This window comes from Rhinoraja longicauda, chromosome 10 (genome assembly GCF_053455715.1).
Source record: "Rhinoraja longicauda isolate Sanriku21f chromosome 10, sRhiLon1.1, whole genome shotgun sequence".
NCBI classification, from domain to species: Eukaryota; Metazoa; Chordata; class Chondrichthyes; order Rajiformes; family Arhynchobatidae; genus Rhinoraja; species Rhinoraja longicauda.
The window spans coordinates 20,347,789-20,366,117 of record NC_135962.1 but is presented as its reverse complement, the minus strand read 5'-3'; the positions used below and the strand labels follow the sequence as shown (position 1 = coordinate 20,366,117).

The 18,329-nt window shown below is 47.5% G+C and overlaps 2 protein-coding genes across 5 annotated transcripts in view; one reads left to right on the top strand and one right to left on the bottom strand.

Moving 5' to 3' along the window:
• The window catches only part of arg2 (arginase 2), a 19,069-nt gene extending 17,208 nt beyond the window's left edge, over positions 1 to 1,861 (top strand). Inside the window, exon 8 of the mRNA XM_078406349.1 lies at positions 45 to 1,861. Within this exon, the coding sequence (XP_078262475.1) occupies positions 45 to 247 (203 nt within the window). The 3' untranslated portion in view covers positions 248 to 1,861. The remainder of the gene's footprint in view (positions 1 to 44) is intronic.
• On the bottom strand, positions 642 to 18,329 carry vti1b (vesicle transport through interaction with t-SNAREs 1B). 4 transcript variants are annotated; one of them, XM_078406360.1, is made up of 7 exons: positions 17,981 to 18,328; positions 17,453 to 17,586; positions 9,199 to 9,254; positions 8,849 to 9,034; positions 1,880 to 2,053; positions 1,675 to 1,736; positions 673 to 1,068 (listed from the first exon to the last, which is right to left on the bottom strand). In XM_078406360.1, the coding sequence occupies exons 2-7, from the start codon at positions 17,466 to 17,468 to the stop codon at positions 972 to 974; spliced, it is 591 nt and encodes a 196-aa protein (XP_078262486.1). In that variant the 5' UTR covers positions 17,469 to 17,586; positions 17,981 to 18,328; the 3' UTR covers positions 673 to 971. The 4 variants fall into 4 exon arrangements, with proteins under 4 accessions (XP_078262485.1, XP_078262486.1, XP_078262487.1 ...); XM_078406361.1 differs by having other exon boundaries at positions 17,996 to 18,328; XM_078406359.1 differs by lacking the exon at positions 17,453 to 17,586 and having other exon boundaries at positions 642 to 1,068; positions 17,996 to 18,329.

Sequence of the window (18,329 nt, the reverse complement as noted above, 5' to 3'; positions counted from 1 at the left end):
CACTTGCATTGAAAGTTGACTTGCACCCATTGTTTCTCCTGCAGGAATGCTATCTGCAATGGATTTAGTGGAAGTCAATCCTAAACTTGCAAATACAGCAGAAGAACTGAATGCTACAGTAAATATTGCCGTGGATGTTATTTCTTTTTCTTTGGGACAAGCACGGGAAGGATCCCATGGCAAATGTAGTGAAATACCAACTCCTGATTCTGCAGATGAAACAAGTGAACAGATTGTACGGCTTTAGAACTGACAAAAGACAAGTTGGCTGTTTCAACAATCCTATAATTCAGCACTCTGAGAGAAAGGACTTTAGGGCTGGGGGGATCTTGTATAACTTTCCTGTCCTTGTTCTACATACTTTCATTTTGGGATTCTCTAATAGGGCATTGTTCTCTGACCTTCGGCTGACATCCCACTTCTCTACAAGGTATTATCAACACCCTTCAGCTCTGAGCTTTCCAAACATTCCAGTATGAATAGGATTGGTGCCAATACCCAATTCAACTATCTGGAGAGAGATATCTGGATCACTCGAAGCATCACCTCTGACAGAAGAAGTAAATCTGCTGGCAGAAAGGCTCTGTTCTTGTATGTGTTAAAACTGTGATTGATACTTCCCCTTCCAAAATCATCAAGCATACTTTTTAAATGACTTGACCTCAACAGAAACTTGTGTTCAAGACCAATAGGACATGTTATATATCAAATGACTTTATTAAAAGTTTGTGCACATCACTACAATGTAGTTATTTGCAGTAGCATTTAAAGAACTGAAGTGCAACTTTAAAATTACTTCACCTTAGACAAAGCAATTCCTGTAATGAGAAGGGTCTTGTAGTTGAAGTCCTCTCAGTAGATTGAATACATGAAGAAAAATTATTCATCAGTTTATGGATTTTCATGTACTTCAATTGTCTTCAACTATGAATCCCAAGCACTGCAGCCAATCTTTCTATGCATGACTTAAGTCAATGGTTGTGAAAAAACTTGAGGTATACAACAGTTCCAAGAATTGCCACTTCCAGAAGAATAATAATGCCCAGTAATAGCTTGTTTGTCATAATCCTAGAGAGATAAAAACATTCATTTGAGAAATGTTATGCCTAGGTCAAACACTGGCATTTATAGCAGGGAGAGATCACTTGTATATGGCACTGAAGGGTTGGAGAATAGGTTTTCAGATTTGTTCCAATGCACTGCTTCAGTAAGAAAGCAATTTTTTTCTCATCACATTTTAGGTGAGTGTTTTTTTTTTTCCTCTGTATGTTCAGCTACACGAATGGAGCAATAATCAATTGAAAATACCTGTTTTGTAATCAAATTGTGTGACATTGGATGCTTATTCACATTCCCTAAAAAAAAACCCAAGGGTGTAAAGGTGTAAGTCCACGTCAGTAAGTATCCTAAGAACCAGTTTGGAAATATTTCTCAAATTCAAATGTAGAAACAGCCAGCGCTCAAGTTATGCAGGGTACAAGTACACTACTGCCTTTACAGTTCTATGGATAGAAATGTACAGTACTGGCTGCAGAAAATAATTCCTGCTAAACTATTTCAGATGTAACTTGTTAAGGGCAGTACTGAGGGGCTAGATTTTTTTGTTGCCTTGGAAAATATGTGGTACAAACTGTTACATCAGGCAAATGTATTTTAGTTGCTCTTAACTCTTACCTTCTGGACATGGCGTGCAGTATTTTCCGACTTCGACTCAAATTCTCACCTGTATTAATTAGCTTCAGAACAAAAACAGAATTAATATCTCCTTGTTTGATGTTCATAAATAATGTACAACTTTTGATATTTTCAGCTTGGAGAATTTTCTATTCTGGTATTTCCAAAAATAAATGTTGTGCTTGTATACCTAGTGAGGACTTACCCTATCTTTTGAACGTTCCAGTTGCTCTCTCTGCTCTCCAAGTTCTTCGATTATTTCTGAACCTATCTGATCAGTCTCTGCTGCTATCCTTTGAGAACGGTCTACACTCTGGCTAGCTTTGGCAAGACTGTCTGTACCTTGCAAAAGCAAAGCACGCTGGGAGCTTAAGTGATTCTGCAACAGAAAAATATTAAGTTATTGGAACTTACTGCAAATCTAAACTGCTTAAAAGCATGTTTTTAAGTCAGACATCAACAAAAAATTTAATTTCCTTAAACTTGAAGATTCACAAGATTATTTCACCAGGCAAATCATTACACCCATATTCAACCTAATCAATATTTAATTTATCCTTTTGTCAGTCTTGGGGACCACACTTTTGTAGAATACTAAACCAAGTGGACCCGTTGGGGTCTCATGCATTGGTGCAGCACCCCCTCCTCCCCTCCCCTTCATCTCTCCCCGCCCCCTCCTCCCGCAGCACCCCTCGGCCCTACCGTGGAGCCGTTGGTCGGGGAGTGCCCCCGTGGCCGTGTGCCAGCAAGGGGGCAGAGGGGGAAAAGCAGTGACGTCGGCCCCATTTCTCCTGCGGAGCCGAAGCGTCTCCTGCAGCTCGGCTGCAATCTACGGGCGGGGACGGCATGGACCTGTTGCCGGGCGGGGAGCGTCTCCCAGGGCCGTGGGTGGGCGAGAGTGGGCAGGGAGAAGGCACTGACCTCGGCGGCATTTCTGCTGCGAGTGGCGGGTGACAGCCATGTTGTTGGACCCTCTGCCAGAGCCTCTGCGGTGCGCTTCAGTACGGGAGGAAGGTCAGGCGGGGGGCAGACCGGGACGGGCGCCGGTCCTCCCGCTGGTCCTCGGGGGGGGGGGGGGGGGGGGGAGAAGGATTTATTAAAGTTTATAAGGTAAATTGTTTTTTAAAAAGTAACGAAAGTGGGTTTATTCACACCATAGGGGAATGGTGAGTAGGGTGGGCCAAAAATTGTGGCGCTATCGTGTACCGTAAGGGCAAGGACATGGTGTACACATGCACACAAACCAACCAAGAGTTTTAGTAATATACTAGCACAAGTGTGCCCGTTGGGCCCGTCCTCGTAGGGTTTCCATTGTAACCGGGAGGAAAGGGGGAGGGGGAGGGAGGAGGGGAGGGGAGAGGGGAGGGAGGGAGGGGGGAGAGAGGAGGGAGGGGGAGAGGGGAGGGGAGGGAGGGGGAGGGGGGAGGGAGGAGGACCTCCCCTTTTCCCAGTACCCCTCTTTCCCCGTTGTGCCCGTCCTCGTAGGGTTTCCATTGTAACCGGGAGGCGGGGAGGGGGGGGGGGAGGGAGGGAGGAGGGGAGGGGTGGAGGGAAGGGGGGAGGTTGGAATGGGGGAGGGGGGAGGGGGGGAAATGAGGGAGGGAGTGGGACCACCTGTTTTCCCAGTACCCCTCTTTCCCCGTTGGGCCGTCCTCTTAGGGTTTCCGTTGTAACCGGGAGGGAGGGGGGAGGGGGGAGGGAAAGGGGGGGCAGGGAGGAAGGGGGGAGGGAGGGGGTAGGGGGATGGAGGGGGGGAGGGAGGAGGACCTCCCCCTTTTCCCAGTACCCCTCTTTCCCCGTTGGGCCCGTCCTCGTAGGGTTTCCATTGTAACCGGGAGGAGGGGAGGGAGGGAGGAGGGAGGAGGGGGGAGGGAGAGGGGAGGGGGTGGGGAGGGAGGGGGGGTGGGGGGTGGGAGAGGGCCCGTCCCCGTAGGGTTTCCATTGTAACGGGGAGGGAGGGTGGAAAGAGCATACCTCTCCCCATCAGAACTGAGGGAGGGGGGAGGGGAGGGGGAAGGGAGGAGGACCTCCCCTTTTCCCAGTACCCCTCTTTCCCCGTTGGGCCCGTCCTCGTAGGGTTTCCATTGTAACCGGGAGGGGAGGGAGGGAAGGGGGAAGAGGAGGGAGGTGTGGAGGGAGGAGGGGAGGGGGTGTAGGGGGGGAGGGAGAGGGGAGGGAGGTGGGTAGGGGGGGGGGGGAGGGGGGAACGGGGAGGGAGGGGAACCTCCCCTTTTCCCAGTACCCCGTTGGGCCCGTCCCCGTAGGATTTCCATTGTAACCGGGAGGGGGGAGGGAGGGTGGAAGGAGGGGGGAAGGGGAGAGGGATGGAAGGGTGGAGGGAGGGATTGGGGGAGGGAGGGAAGGAGGGAGGGGGGGGGCAGTTAGGGGGGGAGGGAGTTGGGGGAGGAGGGGGGAGGGAGTGGGGAAGGAGGGGGAGGAGGGGTTGAAGGGGTTGAGGGGGGAAGGGGGACCTCCCCTTTTCCCAGTACCCCTCTTTCCCCCACCACCAAGCCCCCTCCGCAACGACCCCTGTTGTCCCCCTCCCCAGTCCCCCTTCGTGGATGGGGGGACCGAGCTCAGGGGTTACCGAGCTTTTGCGGTTGCAGCTCCTAGACTGTGGAACAGCATCCCTCTCCCCATCAGAACTGCCCCCCTCCATCCACTCCTTTAAGTCCAGGCTCAAAACCTATTTCTACTCCCTAGCGGTTGAGGCTCATTGAGGAGGTGCTGTGAACTGTTTGCGTGCCACTGTATATTTCATTTTTTTCCTTAGTACCTAATCAGATGTACAGCACTTTGGTCAACGTGGGTTGTTTTTAAATGTGCTATACAAATAAAATTGACTTGACTTGACTTGACCAAGTGCTTCTCACGGCGATCTGTATTCGCAACAATGTATCCCCCATCTCACAGGGGCATTGTGACATCATAATCTGAAGACCTTCAATAAATCCGCACCACAGCGCCCCCTATAATTTAGGGGGGGGGGGGAGCGCTTTAAAACCTCTGTAACTTAAAAAACATGCGACCGAATTAAATAAAAAACAATTTTGCAGCAGATAACCGCGTGGTGATTAAGGCGGTGCAAAAATCGTGGCGCTACGGTTCACCGTTTTGACGAAATCAGAGAAACCGCTGTTACGGGCATATATATATATATATAACACAAGAATCTGAGTTTTAGTAGTATAATAGAAGAAGTGTGCCCGTTGGGCCCGTCCTCGTAGGGTTTCCATTGTAACCGGGAGGGGAGTGGGGGTAGGGAAGGGGGAGGGAGGGAGTAGGGAGGTGTGGAGGGGGGAGGGGAGGGGGGGGGAGGGGAGGGGGAGGGGGGAGGGGAGGGAGGAAGGGAGGGAGGGAGAGGTGAGGGAAGGGGGTAGGGGGGAGGGGGAAGGGGAGGGAGGGGGGAAGGGGAGGGGGAGGGAGGGGGGGAGGGAGAAGGGAGTGAGGGGGGAGGGAGGGGGACCTCCCCTTTTCCCAGTACCCCTCTTTCCCCATTGGGCCCGTGCTCGTAGGGTTTCCATTGTAACCGGGAGGAGGGGAGGGAGGGGAGGGGGAGGGAGGGAGGAGGGAGGTGTGGAGGGAGGAGGGGAGGGGAGGGGGGAAGGGGGAGGAGGGAGGGAGAGGGGAGGGAGGGGGGTAGGGGGGAGGTAAGGGGGAGTGAGGGGGGAGGGAGGGAGGGGGATCTCCCCTTTTCCCAGTACCCCTCTTTCCCCGTTGGGCCCGTCCCTGTAGGGTTTCCATTGTAACCGGGAGGGGTGGAGGGATGGTGGAAGGAGGGGGGAGGGGGAGAGGGATGGAATGGTGGAGGGAGGGGGGAGGGAGTGGGGGAGGGTGGGATGGAGGGAAGGAGGGAGGGGGGGAGTTAGGGGCTGAGTGGTGATGGAGGTTGGGATTGAGGGGGGAGGGAGTGGGGATGGAGGTGGGAAGGAGGGGGGAGGAAGGGGTTGATGGGGGAAGTGGGACCTCCCCTTTTCCCAGTACCCCTCTTTCTCCCACCACCAAGCCCCCTCCGCAACGACCCCTGTTGTTCACAGACCCCCCCCCCCCCATTCTCTCTCTCCCCATACACACTCTCAGTGCTTTTTTCGAAACACTTGCCCCGGTGGCCCACGAGCATATGGGCCCAATGCTGATCTGTGTATGTTAAGTGACTTGCAATAAAAAAATATACTTTAAAAAGAGATAAGTGCTTTTTAAGTTCTTGTTTTGAAACATTTGCGGTCACATAGTGCTTCTCACTGTAGCACCCATCTCAAGTGTGCCCGTTGGGCCCGTCCTCGTAGGGTTTCCATTGTAACCGGGAGGAGGGGAGGGAGGGAAGGGGGAGGGAGAGAGGTGTGGAGGGAGGAGGGGAGGGGGAGGGAGGGGGTAGGGGAGGGGAGGGGGGGAAGGGGAGGGGGGGGAAGGGGGGAGGGAGAGAGGGGGAGGGGGAGGGAGAGAGGGGGAGGGGGAGGGAGGGGGGAGGGGAAGGGCGGAGGGAGGGGGACCTCCCCTTTTCCCAGTACCCCTCTTTCCCCATTGTGCCCGTCCTCGTAAGGTTTACATTGTAACCGGGAGAAGGGGAGGGAGGGAAGGGGGAGGGGGGGAGGAGGGAGGTGTGGAGGGAGGAGGGGAGGGGGAAGGGGGAAGGGGAGTGGGGGGAGGGAAGGGGGAGGGAGGGGGGAGGGGAGGGGAGGGTGGAAGGGGAGGGCGGAAAGGGGGGGAGGGGGGAAAGGGGGGAGGGGGGAGGGAGAGAGGGGGAGGGTGGAAAGAGCATCCCTCTCCCCATCAGAACTGCCCCCTCCATCGACTCCTTTAAGTCCAGGCTCAAAACCTATTTCTACTCCCTAGCGTTTGAGGCTCATTGAGGAGGCGCTGTGAACTGTTTGCGTGCCACTGTATGTTTCATTTTTTCCTTAGTACCTAATCAGATGTACAGCACTTTGGTCAACGTGGGTTGTTTTTAAATGTGCTATACAAATAAAATGGACTTGACTTGACAGCTCTTCGCAACAATGTAGCACAGGGGCATTGTGACGTCACACGCTGAATACCGCTGGGGGGGGGGAAGGGGGGTCAGCTCGAGTCCATCTCACAGGGGCATTGTGACATCACAATCCGCACCGCAGCGCCCCCCTTCTGTCAAAACTTCGATAAATCAGGGGGGGCAGCACTTTTAAACCTCTGTAACTTAAAAAATATGCGTCCGAATTAAATAAAAATATCATTTTCCAGCAGCGAACCGCATGCTGATTAAGGCGGTACAAAAATCGTGGCGCTACGGTTCACCGTTTTGCCGGAATTGCCGTATTCAGCCGACATCAGTGTTATATATATATATAACACAAGATCTGAGTTTTAGTAGTATATAGATACTAGAACAAGTGTGCCCGTTCAAAGCGGGCCCTTTGGGCCCGTCCCCTCACCTCCCATTTTCTCCTCCCCCAGCCCCACTCTTACTCTCCCCACACCCTCCCCTTGGGCGGTGAGGTAGTGGTGGAGGGAGGGAGGTTTTGAGGATGGACCCGGGTGGGTGGGGATAGCGGGGAGATGTTCTCCCGGGTGTGGGAGAGAGGAGAGAAGCAGGGGGGGAGAGGAGAGGTGAGCCGGTGATCACGGGCTGACGCCGCTAACGGCGTCCATTTTTTTGTTGCGAGTGAGGAGATTCCGCGCATGCTGCTGAGCACAGAGTGAGGAGATTCCGCGCATGCGTACTGAGCACTGCCTCACCGCAGCGCCCTCTATCGAAACCTCAATAAGGGGGGGGGCATTGCATTAAAACCTGTGTAACTTAAAAAATATGCGACACAAAAAATCATTTTCCAGCATTGGCCCGCGTGGTGATTAAGGCGGTACAAAAATCGTGGCGCTACGGTTCACCGTTTTGCCGTATTCAGCCGACATCAGTGGAATATATATACAACGCTACAAGATCTGAGTTTTAGTAGTATATAGATAGATAGATAGATATATATATATATATAGATAACAAGTTACTGCAAATAGAAATATAGAAAATAGGTGCAGGACTAGGCCATTCTATATGATCATGGCTGTTCAACCAGAATCTGTGCCCTGTTCCTGCTTTCTCCCCCATATCCCTTAATTCCGTTAGCCCTAAGAGCGATATCTAACTCTCTCTTGAATATATCCAGTGAATTGGCATCCACTGCCTTCTGTGGCAGAGAATTCCACAGATTCATCAACTCTGGTTGAAAAAGTTTTTCCTCGTTAAGATTCCTAAATGGCCAACCCCATATTTTAAAACTGTGACCCCTGTTCTGGACTCCCCCAACATGGGGAACATTTTTCCTGCATCTGCCCTGTCCAATCCCTTAAGAATTTTATATGTTTCTGTAAGATCCCCTCTCATCCTAAATTAGGGGACCAAAAGTCACAATACTTTAGGTGTGGTCTTACCAGGGACCTGTACAACTGCAGTAGGATCCCCTTGTGCCTATACTCAAATCCTCTCGCTATGAAGGCCAACATGCCATTAGCTTTCTTTCAGTGTCTGATGTACAAGGACACCTACGTCTCGTTGCACCTCCCCTTTTCCTAATCTGACACCATTCAGATAATAATCTGTCTTGTTCTTGCCACCAAAGTGGATAACCACATTTATCCACACTATACTGCATCTGCCCACTTATCCAAGTCATCCTGCAACCTCCTCGCAGCTCACACTGTCAAATGATCCATACTTCAACTAACACTATTATATTATTGGTGAGTTTCACAATTTACCAATAAAAAATAATGCAAATTTTGGATAGACACAAAAAGATGGAGTATCGCAGCGGGTCAGGCAGCATCTCTAGATAAAGGGAATAGGTGACAATTCGAGGGGATCCTTTTTCAGAGAGTCAGGGGAAAGGGAAACGACAGCTATAGACGGTGATATAGAACAAATGAATGACAGATATGCAAAAAGTAATGATCAAGGGAAGGTGGCACCCACAATGGTCCATTGTTGGCAGTGGGCTACATGTAAACGAATTATACGGTAAAATTAGTAAGATGAATAGGGTGGGACGGTCTCCAATGCAAATTTGGCACTGGGCAGCAGATCAAAAATATTACAGAATAAGTGGCATATGCAAAATGGAATTCACTGTCGTTAAATCTACAGTGCAAAACAGCATTTAATTCAAACCTCATTATACAATAATACCTTTGTTGCAGTACTTACACTTTGTTCATTTTCAGCACCATACGCTGTATACTTAAAGTCACTATGTGCTCCATATCCGGTATTGACATTTCTTGCATCCCGCTGTAGCTTGATGACATCTTTTCTATATGATCGGATTTGGATATTCATCTGATTACGAAATGATGATGGTGCGTTCCTCAATTCCTTTTCCATTCCGTCCAACTAGGAGCAATAGTATCCAGGAATAAGGGCAGCAGGTTTACAACAGGCTTAAACTATGCCCCCTAGAATTTGTAGCCAGGTTAATTGAATAAACAGTCATCCAATGGGAACTAAAGTATTGAACTGTGTGACTTTTAATTATGTCTCTCTAATTTGGTACTTACAATTTCATTTGCTTCCTCAACCTTTTCATCTATTTCCCGTAGAAATCTTTTCTGTTCTGCAAAATATGAAATAATTTAAAAAAGCACGATTACAATAAATAATAGGTTTCATTATGATTCAGTCCTCAAGCCCATTAACTTCAACCTCCATTCCAACAGCTTCAGGTAGTAACAAAAACAAATCTTGAATATTTCTTTCCATTTTAATTCTCAGGGCCATTGAGTTACTGGAGAAAAAGGTAACAAGGTTTGATCTGTGAAATTATTTGGATTACTTTGTGCTCAAAGTATGGTTATAATTATCTTGAGTATGAGATCTATATAGGTCAGTGACTGCTTATTTATAGTCATTGACAACTACACATTTGTTCCTTCAGTGCTTCAGATATTTATGATTCCAATGCCTGTATTTTAACTGGTCTAGTACTGTATTTTTCAATTATACTAACACTTGATAATTGCTCTGTGGATTATTGTCAACTAATTGTGATCGCCTTTGCATTCCCGCGTAATCATGTTTGCAGCTGAAGAAAAAAAGCAACAAAATTCTAGGGTTGAAAGGATCTCCATTTCAAGCATGTTACGGATTCAAATCATTAACTAAATCCTTGACACAGCTATTAAATCAGTACTCCATATTGAATATCAGTTTAAGTATTGAGGATGCCAGGAGTACTTAGTGTGTTTTGTGTGAGGCCTTCTTACACCATTCAGATAATAATCTGCCTTCTTGTTTTGCTACCAGTGAATAACCCCACATTTATCCACATTATACTGCACCTGCCATGCATCTGCCCACTCACCCAACCTATCCAAGTCACCCTGCATTCTCATAGCATCCTCTTCACAGTTCACACTGCCACCCAGCTTTGTGTCATCTGCAAATTTGCTAATGTTACTTTTAATTCTTTCATCTAAATCATTAATATATATTGTAAATAGCTGCAGTCCCAGCACCGAGCCTTGCGGCACCCCACTAGTCACTGCCTGCCATTCTGAAAGGGACCCGTTAATTCCTACTCTTTGGTTCCTGTCTGCCAACCAATTTTCTATCCATGTCAATATCCTACCCCCAATACCATGTGCTCTAATTTTGCCCATTAATCTCCTGTGTGGGACCTTATCAAAGGCTTTCTGAAAGTCCTATGTTACAGTTGTACAAGACGTTGGTGTGCCTGCACTTATTTTTGTGTTCAGGTTTGGTCTCCTTACTATAGAAGAGATGCCATTGAGTTGGAAAGAGTGCAGAGAAGATTTATGAGTATGTTGCCAGTACTTGAAGGTGAAAGCTATAGGGAGAAGTTAGTCAGGGTAGGCGAATCAAGAATTAGTGAGCTTAGGTTTATGATTAGAAGGCATAGATTTAATAGGAAATCGAGAAGCAAGTGGTGGGCATATGGGACCAGGTGCCAGTGGAAGTAGTTGAGGAAGGAACAGTAACAACATTTATAGGACACTTGGACACAGACGTGGATATCGGGGATACTAGAAAAGGGTGGACCCGTTGGGCCCAAACCTCTCCTGCATTGGTCTAGCACCCTCCCCATCCCCATTCCCCCCATCCCCTCCCCTCCCCCACTCATTCACTCCATCCCCCCTCAACTCCCCTTATCCCCCCCACCCCCCCGGCCATTTGCACCATCGCAAAGTCGAAATATCGTAAGTCAAAGCATCGTAAGTCGAAGCATCGTAAGTCGGGCAGTATCTATTATATCAACGGGCCCCAACTGCGCAAGCGCGGACCCGTTGGGTTCCCATTGTGACATCGAACACGAAGGTATTACTGCGCAGGCGCGGCTGACAGGCAGGGCAAGTGGAAAAGGGATTTATTAAAGTTTAAAAAGTAATTTTTTAAGTTTAAAAAGTGAATAACTTTTAAAATATAACAACCATTTGTACCGCAGGTGAGTAAGGTGGGCCTAAAATTGTTGCGCTATCGTCTACCGTTTTGGCTGTATTTCAGGAACAAATATATCCACAAACACACAAATATACAAGATGAGAGTTTTAGTGATATAATATTATATATATATATATATATATATATATATATATATATATTATATATAGATAGATAGATAGATAGATAGAGATGGGCCAAAGATGGGCAAATGGGAGTAACTTAGATGGGGTATCTTTATTGGCATGGACGGGTTGGGCCGAAGGGCCTATTTCCGTACTGTATGATTATGATTGGATAGACTGGATTAGTTTTCCCTGGAGCAAAGATTAAGGGCATGACCTGATAAAGGTAGATACACTTGTCAAAGAGATTAAGAGGGTCAATAATCAGAATCTTTTCTCTGTGGTAAGTGTGTCAAAAACATGAGGGCATAGGTTAATGGTGAGAGGAAGAGTATTGAAGGGGGTTGGTGACGTTTTTTGTTAAAAACAGTGATATCTGGAACTCGCTGTCAGAGGTGGGGGTGAAGTTAGATACAATCACTACATTAACGAGATATTTATAAATGCACTAAAATGAATGAGGTATAAAAAGGATAAGGGCAGTGCAGGCAAATGCCTTTAGTGTAGATGGGCCAAATTGTAAAGATGGATATGGTGGGCCAAAGGATCAAATTCTGTGATGTATGACTTTATAACACATGCAGCATGCACAAAAAATGTCACCAACTGCGTTTACTTGAATATCAATACTACAAATTTCTCACCATTTAAAGAAATGCTTTTGTTTTGTAGTGGATGACTTTATATTTAATTTACCATGTACTTTCTCAATCACACGGTAAAGTCCACAGACCCCTGAAGCTATCATGCATCTATTGGCCATCTCAAAAATCACAACATACCACCTAGTTTAGCATCATCACTCAAATCAGTAATATAGATTGTAAATGCTCTTTGCTTTCTGAACAATAACTAATCCCTTATCTATCCCACACTATTACCTGCAATCCCATGGGCTTGTTGACAAACCTGCGTAGATCAAATCCAAAGCTTTTTGAAAAAGCAAATGCACCACATCCACCAGTTCTTACCTTTCTATTTATTAATCACACCCTCAAAGAACTCCACATATTAATCAAACATGATAGTGCTTTCATAAATCCACACTGTCTCTACTCATTTTGTTATTCTGCTATAGGCATTCAGAATAACAAAATGAAGAGAGACAGCATGAATTTATAAGGCATTTTGTTATCAATCCTTAATTGAAGGGAAAAGTTTAGTGATGCAACAAGAACCCGTAGATCAGTACAAGGAAGAAGCAAGAAAAGTTGGTACATGTGGGAAATACAAGGAGTGATAAGCACATGGGGAGCGCGAGTTTACAACTGATTTTTAGTATTGAAAGCCTCTACAGATTGACGAGTCTGCTGTCAACAGAGTGAAAGTGGGGAGGGTAGCAAAGTTGTGATCTTATTGTTGAAGCTTTTTAGGACTAAGACCACTCAGTCAAAAGTACAAGTGGACTAGAGTCCACAAATAATGTAAAAGGACACAAAGAGCTGGAGTAATTCAGCAGGTCAGGCAGCATCTCTGGAGAACATTGTTAGGTGACGTTTCGGGTCAACACCCTTCCTGCTTTATACTTCCTGATGATCTAAAGCATTAGGATAATGCTCCTGCTATATAATTTAAAGAAACATAAAGAAAAAAATTGCATTACAGCAGAAGTTAAAAATAAAGAAATGATTTGTGTTACAGCGCAAGGGGAAACTTGATTTACTCTACTGGGACTCTTATGGCTGGAATAATGAGAGAGCTGTGATGGAAGGAAGATCAGTCACTCAAGCAAATATTAATGGCAACTGAAAGATAAGAATGAAGGCAACAGAGGGACACTCAACGAGAAGGTTTGGAGAAAAAAGGACAAAATGCTGGGAGTAATTTGCGAGTCAGGCAGTATCTCTGGAGAACATGGATAGGTGGCGTTTCGGGTAGGGACCCTTCTTTAAACTTGGAAGAGTCCCAAGCCGAAAAGTCAGCTATCCATGTTCTCCAGAGATGCTGCCTGACCCGCTGAATTACTCCAGCACGTTGTGTCCTAGTTTGTAAACCAATATCTGCAGTTCTCCATGTCTACGAGAAGATTTGGAGAATTGGTTAGATAGCAAACAAAATCACTAATATCAAGGACAGAAATTAAGACACAATGGATTTGGTAGTGGCTGAAATGGATTTGGGGCTATCAGATTTGAATTGGCAAAACAGAACTGCAGGTGATGGTTTACGAAAAAAAGACACAATGTTCTGGAGTAACTCAGCTGGTCAGGCATGCAAGTGTCATTGCATCCTAAGATCAAGACTGCCACAGTTCAGTTCTAACCAATTTTAGAAGAGATAGAGGAGCAGACAAATATTGCCTAGAGAGATAAGTCCTCACCTCTTAGCCCTCTTTGTGTACATTTTAAATGTCAGCAAAAGCCGTGTTTATAAACTGGGGCCCATGGGGAACTGTTAGAAGTTTGGGTGAGCAATTAATTGCTCAAAGACAAACTGAAAATACTGGATAAATTCAAGTCAGGCAATACATGTACAGAGAGAAACTGTCAATGATCTTTCCTTAGAATTATCCACAGATGTCTGAAGGGACCCATATTCTCCACCCCACTGCTCTTTGTATCTTATTTTGTGTACCAGCACAAGGGGCCTGTCCCAGTTCGGCGATTTTTAAGGCGACTGCCAGCAACTGTCAAAGTCGTAGCAGATCGCCAAAAAACCGGCGACTGGACTCCACCTACGACAAGCTACGACAACCTACCACCTAGTCGACGGCAAGCTACCGACAACCGGCGACCAGTCGTCGCGACTTAGGACGTCCATCTACGACAGCGCCTACAACAAGCTACGACAACTGAAGTCGACCTACCTCCACCCTCGACATGCTACGACCCTGTCGGTCACAACTGATGATAACTGTCGCCATTTCATGTAATTTTGGCGCCAAAGGGGTGTGGGTAGGGTTTCCAATCATTCTGTTTCATGACTGCCATGGAGCAACATATGATGGCATAAGAAGAACAAGCCCTGCTGCTTGCAGCGGCCTTCATGCTTAAAATTCTGCAAGACAGAAGGACAAGAAGAATGGGGAAGAAGAAGCCCAAGAAGAGGTCTGTGTGGTTGAAGCCCTTGTCCCTGAAGAGACCCAATGCAGTGCAATGTCAAAATAAATGAAAAGAGTTCACTTTTCAACGCAGTGCAATGCTTGTGTTTGTGTTTGTTTTATTGGTCAAAATAAATGAAATTAAAGTATTTGTAAGAGATGCCATGAGAAAACTACTCTGAAATACAATAACTTCAAACATCAATCTTTTGTCAAAATGTCCAAAATTTACTTTATTCAAACAAACAAAATTCTTATAAAAGGTGGATAACCGTCATCAGTACCAGCGACAACCTAAAGGGCCTGTCCCAGTTACGCGATTTAAGGCGACTGCCGGCGACTGTCAAAGTCGTAGCAGATCGGCAATTTTTTTTTTACAATGTCTACGACAATGACCAAGACAATGCTGCCGAGTCAGGTCGATACAAGTTACTTTTTTTGTGAAACTAGCACCTGGCTAAGAGATTACACCGTCTTCGGAAACATCGCAAAATTCCCACGCTTACCTGACCGTCAAACTGTCGCCTCCAATCTACCTGTCAAATGTCCTGATGGTAAATAAATTGGATAAACAAAACTATCTTCTGGTATCTTCAACTGCCCTTTCTTAATTTTAGTATTACGTGCTTCTAAATGCATCTGCCACAAGGGTTTTTCAGTGAACCTCCAGCAGAACCAATGCATTCCCATGGGAGACTTGGAATCTGGTTTTAACGTGACGTCCGGGACTTTTCCGAAAGACAGCGAGAACCCGACTGCCAATACTGTTGTCCCCACTGTCTTTGTATCAGCCTCCCCGGTCGGTATCCAGTCCCGCTGAAAATCCCACGGCCATTCTTCCTCCCACTGTTGGGAGATACGATTCCTTGTAACTGTAGCCATACTGCTGCAGTCAGGTCGAAGAAAATAGTCACTAAAAAGCTGGAGTAACTCAGCGGGACAGGCAGCATCTCTGGAGAGAAGGAATGGGTGACGTTTGGGGTCGAGACCCTTTCTTCAGACTGAGAGTCAGGGGAGAGGGGAAACAAGAGATCCCTGGATGTTGGTAAGGAACAAATGAATGAAAGATGAGTTGCTCCAGCTTTTTGTGTCTAACTTCAGTTTAAATCAGCATCTTAAGGCAGGGTTAATGTACGAAGGTCCCTGACTAGAGACAACTCTTTGCTATCGTTAAACCACAAAAGAAGCCGCTCTGCCGGTGTTTACACTGTCACACCACCCCTGCCGTTACAGTATGGTCGGCAGTTTATCAGGATACCGGAACAGAATCATTTGACCAAATAGTTATGACCGAAAGCAAGTTTATATAGTTAAGCATTCGATAATAATCGCTCTATTGTTTAAAATCGACCAATTACTGGTGTCACTAAACTGCAACTTATTCAATTATAACGAGGAGAGACAGCATAGCGTTCTCCGCCTCCATTCCACAGCTGGCTGTTGCAGCTGCACTTCTGTCAGCTGTCAAAACGGGTTTTGACAGTTCCTGTCGGACCTTGTCTTCTCCTGATCCCGGTACCTGTCTCCAGTTGACGTTGGTAGTTGACAATGAAATTCATCCGTCCTCAGTACCGGTGACAACCTAACAAACCTGGGAACAGCATGCGACAGCGCCCGCAATAAGCTACGATACTTGGCGACAAGCCAGCTGTCGCCTAAACATTTCGGACAGGTAACTTTTTCAGCGACGCGTCGAGATCCGCTACGAGTCATTGAAGACTCCTCACGATCGTGCCCGCGACACCCCGGCGAACATGCGGCGACAGCCTAGTCGCTGGCAGTCGCCTTAAAATCGCCTAACTGGGACAGGCCCTTAAGTCACCTGGCGACAACCTTCGACAGTGCCCACGACAGGAGACGACAAGCTACGCTCATTGGCATCAAATCAGCAGTTGCCGAAAATTTTCATAGCTTGACAAACTTCAGCGACGACCAGAAAAACGCTAGGACCTTTTGGAGACTGCTCACGACCATGCCTGCGACACCCCGCGACTGTGCGGCAACAGTCTAGTCGCCTGTAGTCGCCTTAAAAATTGCCGAACTGGGACAAGGCCTGTAGTTGCTTGCCTCTACTATTCGCCACAGATGCTGCGTGGCCGCTGAGCATTTTAAACATATTTTTCTTATTGTTATTTCGGATTTCCTGCATGAGCAGTGTGTCTTGTTTTGGTATTAGATTATTGGCGAAATTAGTGGTTTAAGGGCCTGTCCCACTTAGGCGATTTTAAGGCGACTGCCGGCGACTAGGCTGTTGCCGAACGTTCGCCGGGGTGTTGCGGGCATGATCGTGAGGAGTCTTCCAAAGATCGTAGTGGATCTCGGAGCGTCACCGAGAAATCAAACGGTTTGAAATCTCTTGGCGACAGCTGGCTTGTCGCCAGGGATCGTAGCTTATTGCGGTCGCTGTCGCATGCTGTCCCCAGGTTTGATAGGTTTTCTTAAGATACATTTAGAAGCACATAATATTAAAATAAGTAAAGTCATTTCAAAATACCATAAAATGCTTGTGTTTAATCAATTTATTTACCGTCAGGCCATTTGACAGGTAGATTGGAGGCGACAGTTTGACGGTCAGGTCGGTAAAAGTGGGAATTTTCGCAATGTTTTTGGCCTCAGCCATTACATTTAAAGTGGGTTCCAAACCCAGATATTCAACCCAGAAACCAGATATGCATCTCCCTTACATTTTCAAAGAATGCCCACACACTTTTCACAAAACTCCACTGAACCACTTTTTAAATTATTTTTTTAAATACAGCTATTAGTAAACTGGAAGTAAATCCAGTTTATTCCTTGTTACAGTGAAGCCTGGTTTTTAAGTAACCCATACGTGTTATAGTTCAAAACTCTCAAGTACTTACCGACTTGTCAGTGATTTCAGCGAAAATTAGGACGCTGGAGAAGCATAGACAGCGAGGGAATTTTCGCGATGTTTTTGGCCTCAGCCATTACATTTAAAGTGAGTTCCAAACCCAGATATGCAACCCAGAAACCAGATATGCATCTCCCTTACATTTTCAAAGAATGCCCACACACTTTTCACAAAACTCCACTGAACCACTTAATTTTTTTTTTTAATACAGCTATTAGTAAACTGGAAGTAAATCCAGTTTATTCCTTGTTACAGTGATGCTTGGTTTTTAAGTAACCCATACAAGATGTTATAGTTCTAAACTCTCAAGTACTTACCGACTGTCGTGGTCATTGTCGTCGGGTAAAAGAAAGGTTCGGCGATCTGCTACGACTTTGACAGTCGCCAAAAAGATCGTCTAAGTGGGACAGGCCCTTTACTTTTATCCTTCATTGCGGATGGTAAGCCCGTCCTGCAATGACAGCAGGAATTTGCTCCATGGGCCGAGACGTTGTAACTGAGGCAGGAGCGTCTTCCCGAGAGACAGGTGGGGTCTGGACCCCTGCCCTCCCTGACCCCCCGATTTACCGGACCCTCGCCCTCCGATCTCCCGGACCCCCGTTCTTTCTGACCGTCACCCTCCGATCTCCCGGAAAATTGCCCATTGCGGATCACCTGGATCATCGTCTCCCGCCCTCCTGGACCCAGGCTATCCCGGACCCCCGCCCTACCAGACCCAGGCACCTTGGACCCCCGCTCTCTGGACCCCCATCCTCCTGGACCCTCGCTCTCTGGACCCCCCGTCCTCCCAGACCCAGGCACTCTGGACCCCCGCTCTCTGGACCCCCGCCCTCCCGGACTCTCACCTCCAGGACCCTCACCTCCCGAGCGCCCGGCCATCTGGTCGCAGCGGCTCCTCAGCTGCGCGCTGGCGACGCCGAACGCCTCGTGCAGCTTCTCGAACTCCTCGGAAGACATGCTCGCGGCGTCCATGCAACCGCCGCTGCCGCCGCCGCACTTCCGGCCGCCGCTCCGCGGGGCGTCTCTGGGCCCAGCGCCGGACCCGGGCCCTGCCCCGCCTCCCTCACCGCCACTTCACCCGCACCCGCACCCGACGGCTGGCACATGAACCGCCGAGCGCTCCCATATCGCAGCTCACACTTTACTCATACTGTTCTCATCGTTCCTCACCCCGTTACACCGGCGTGCGATCTC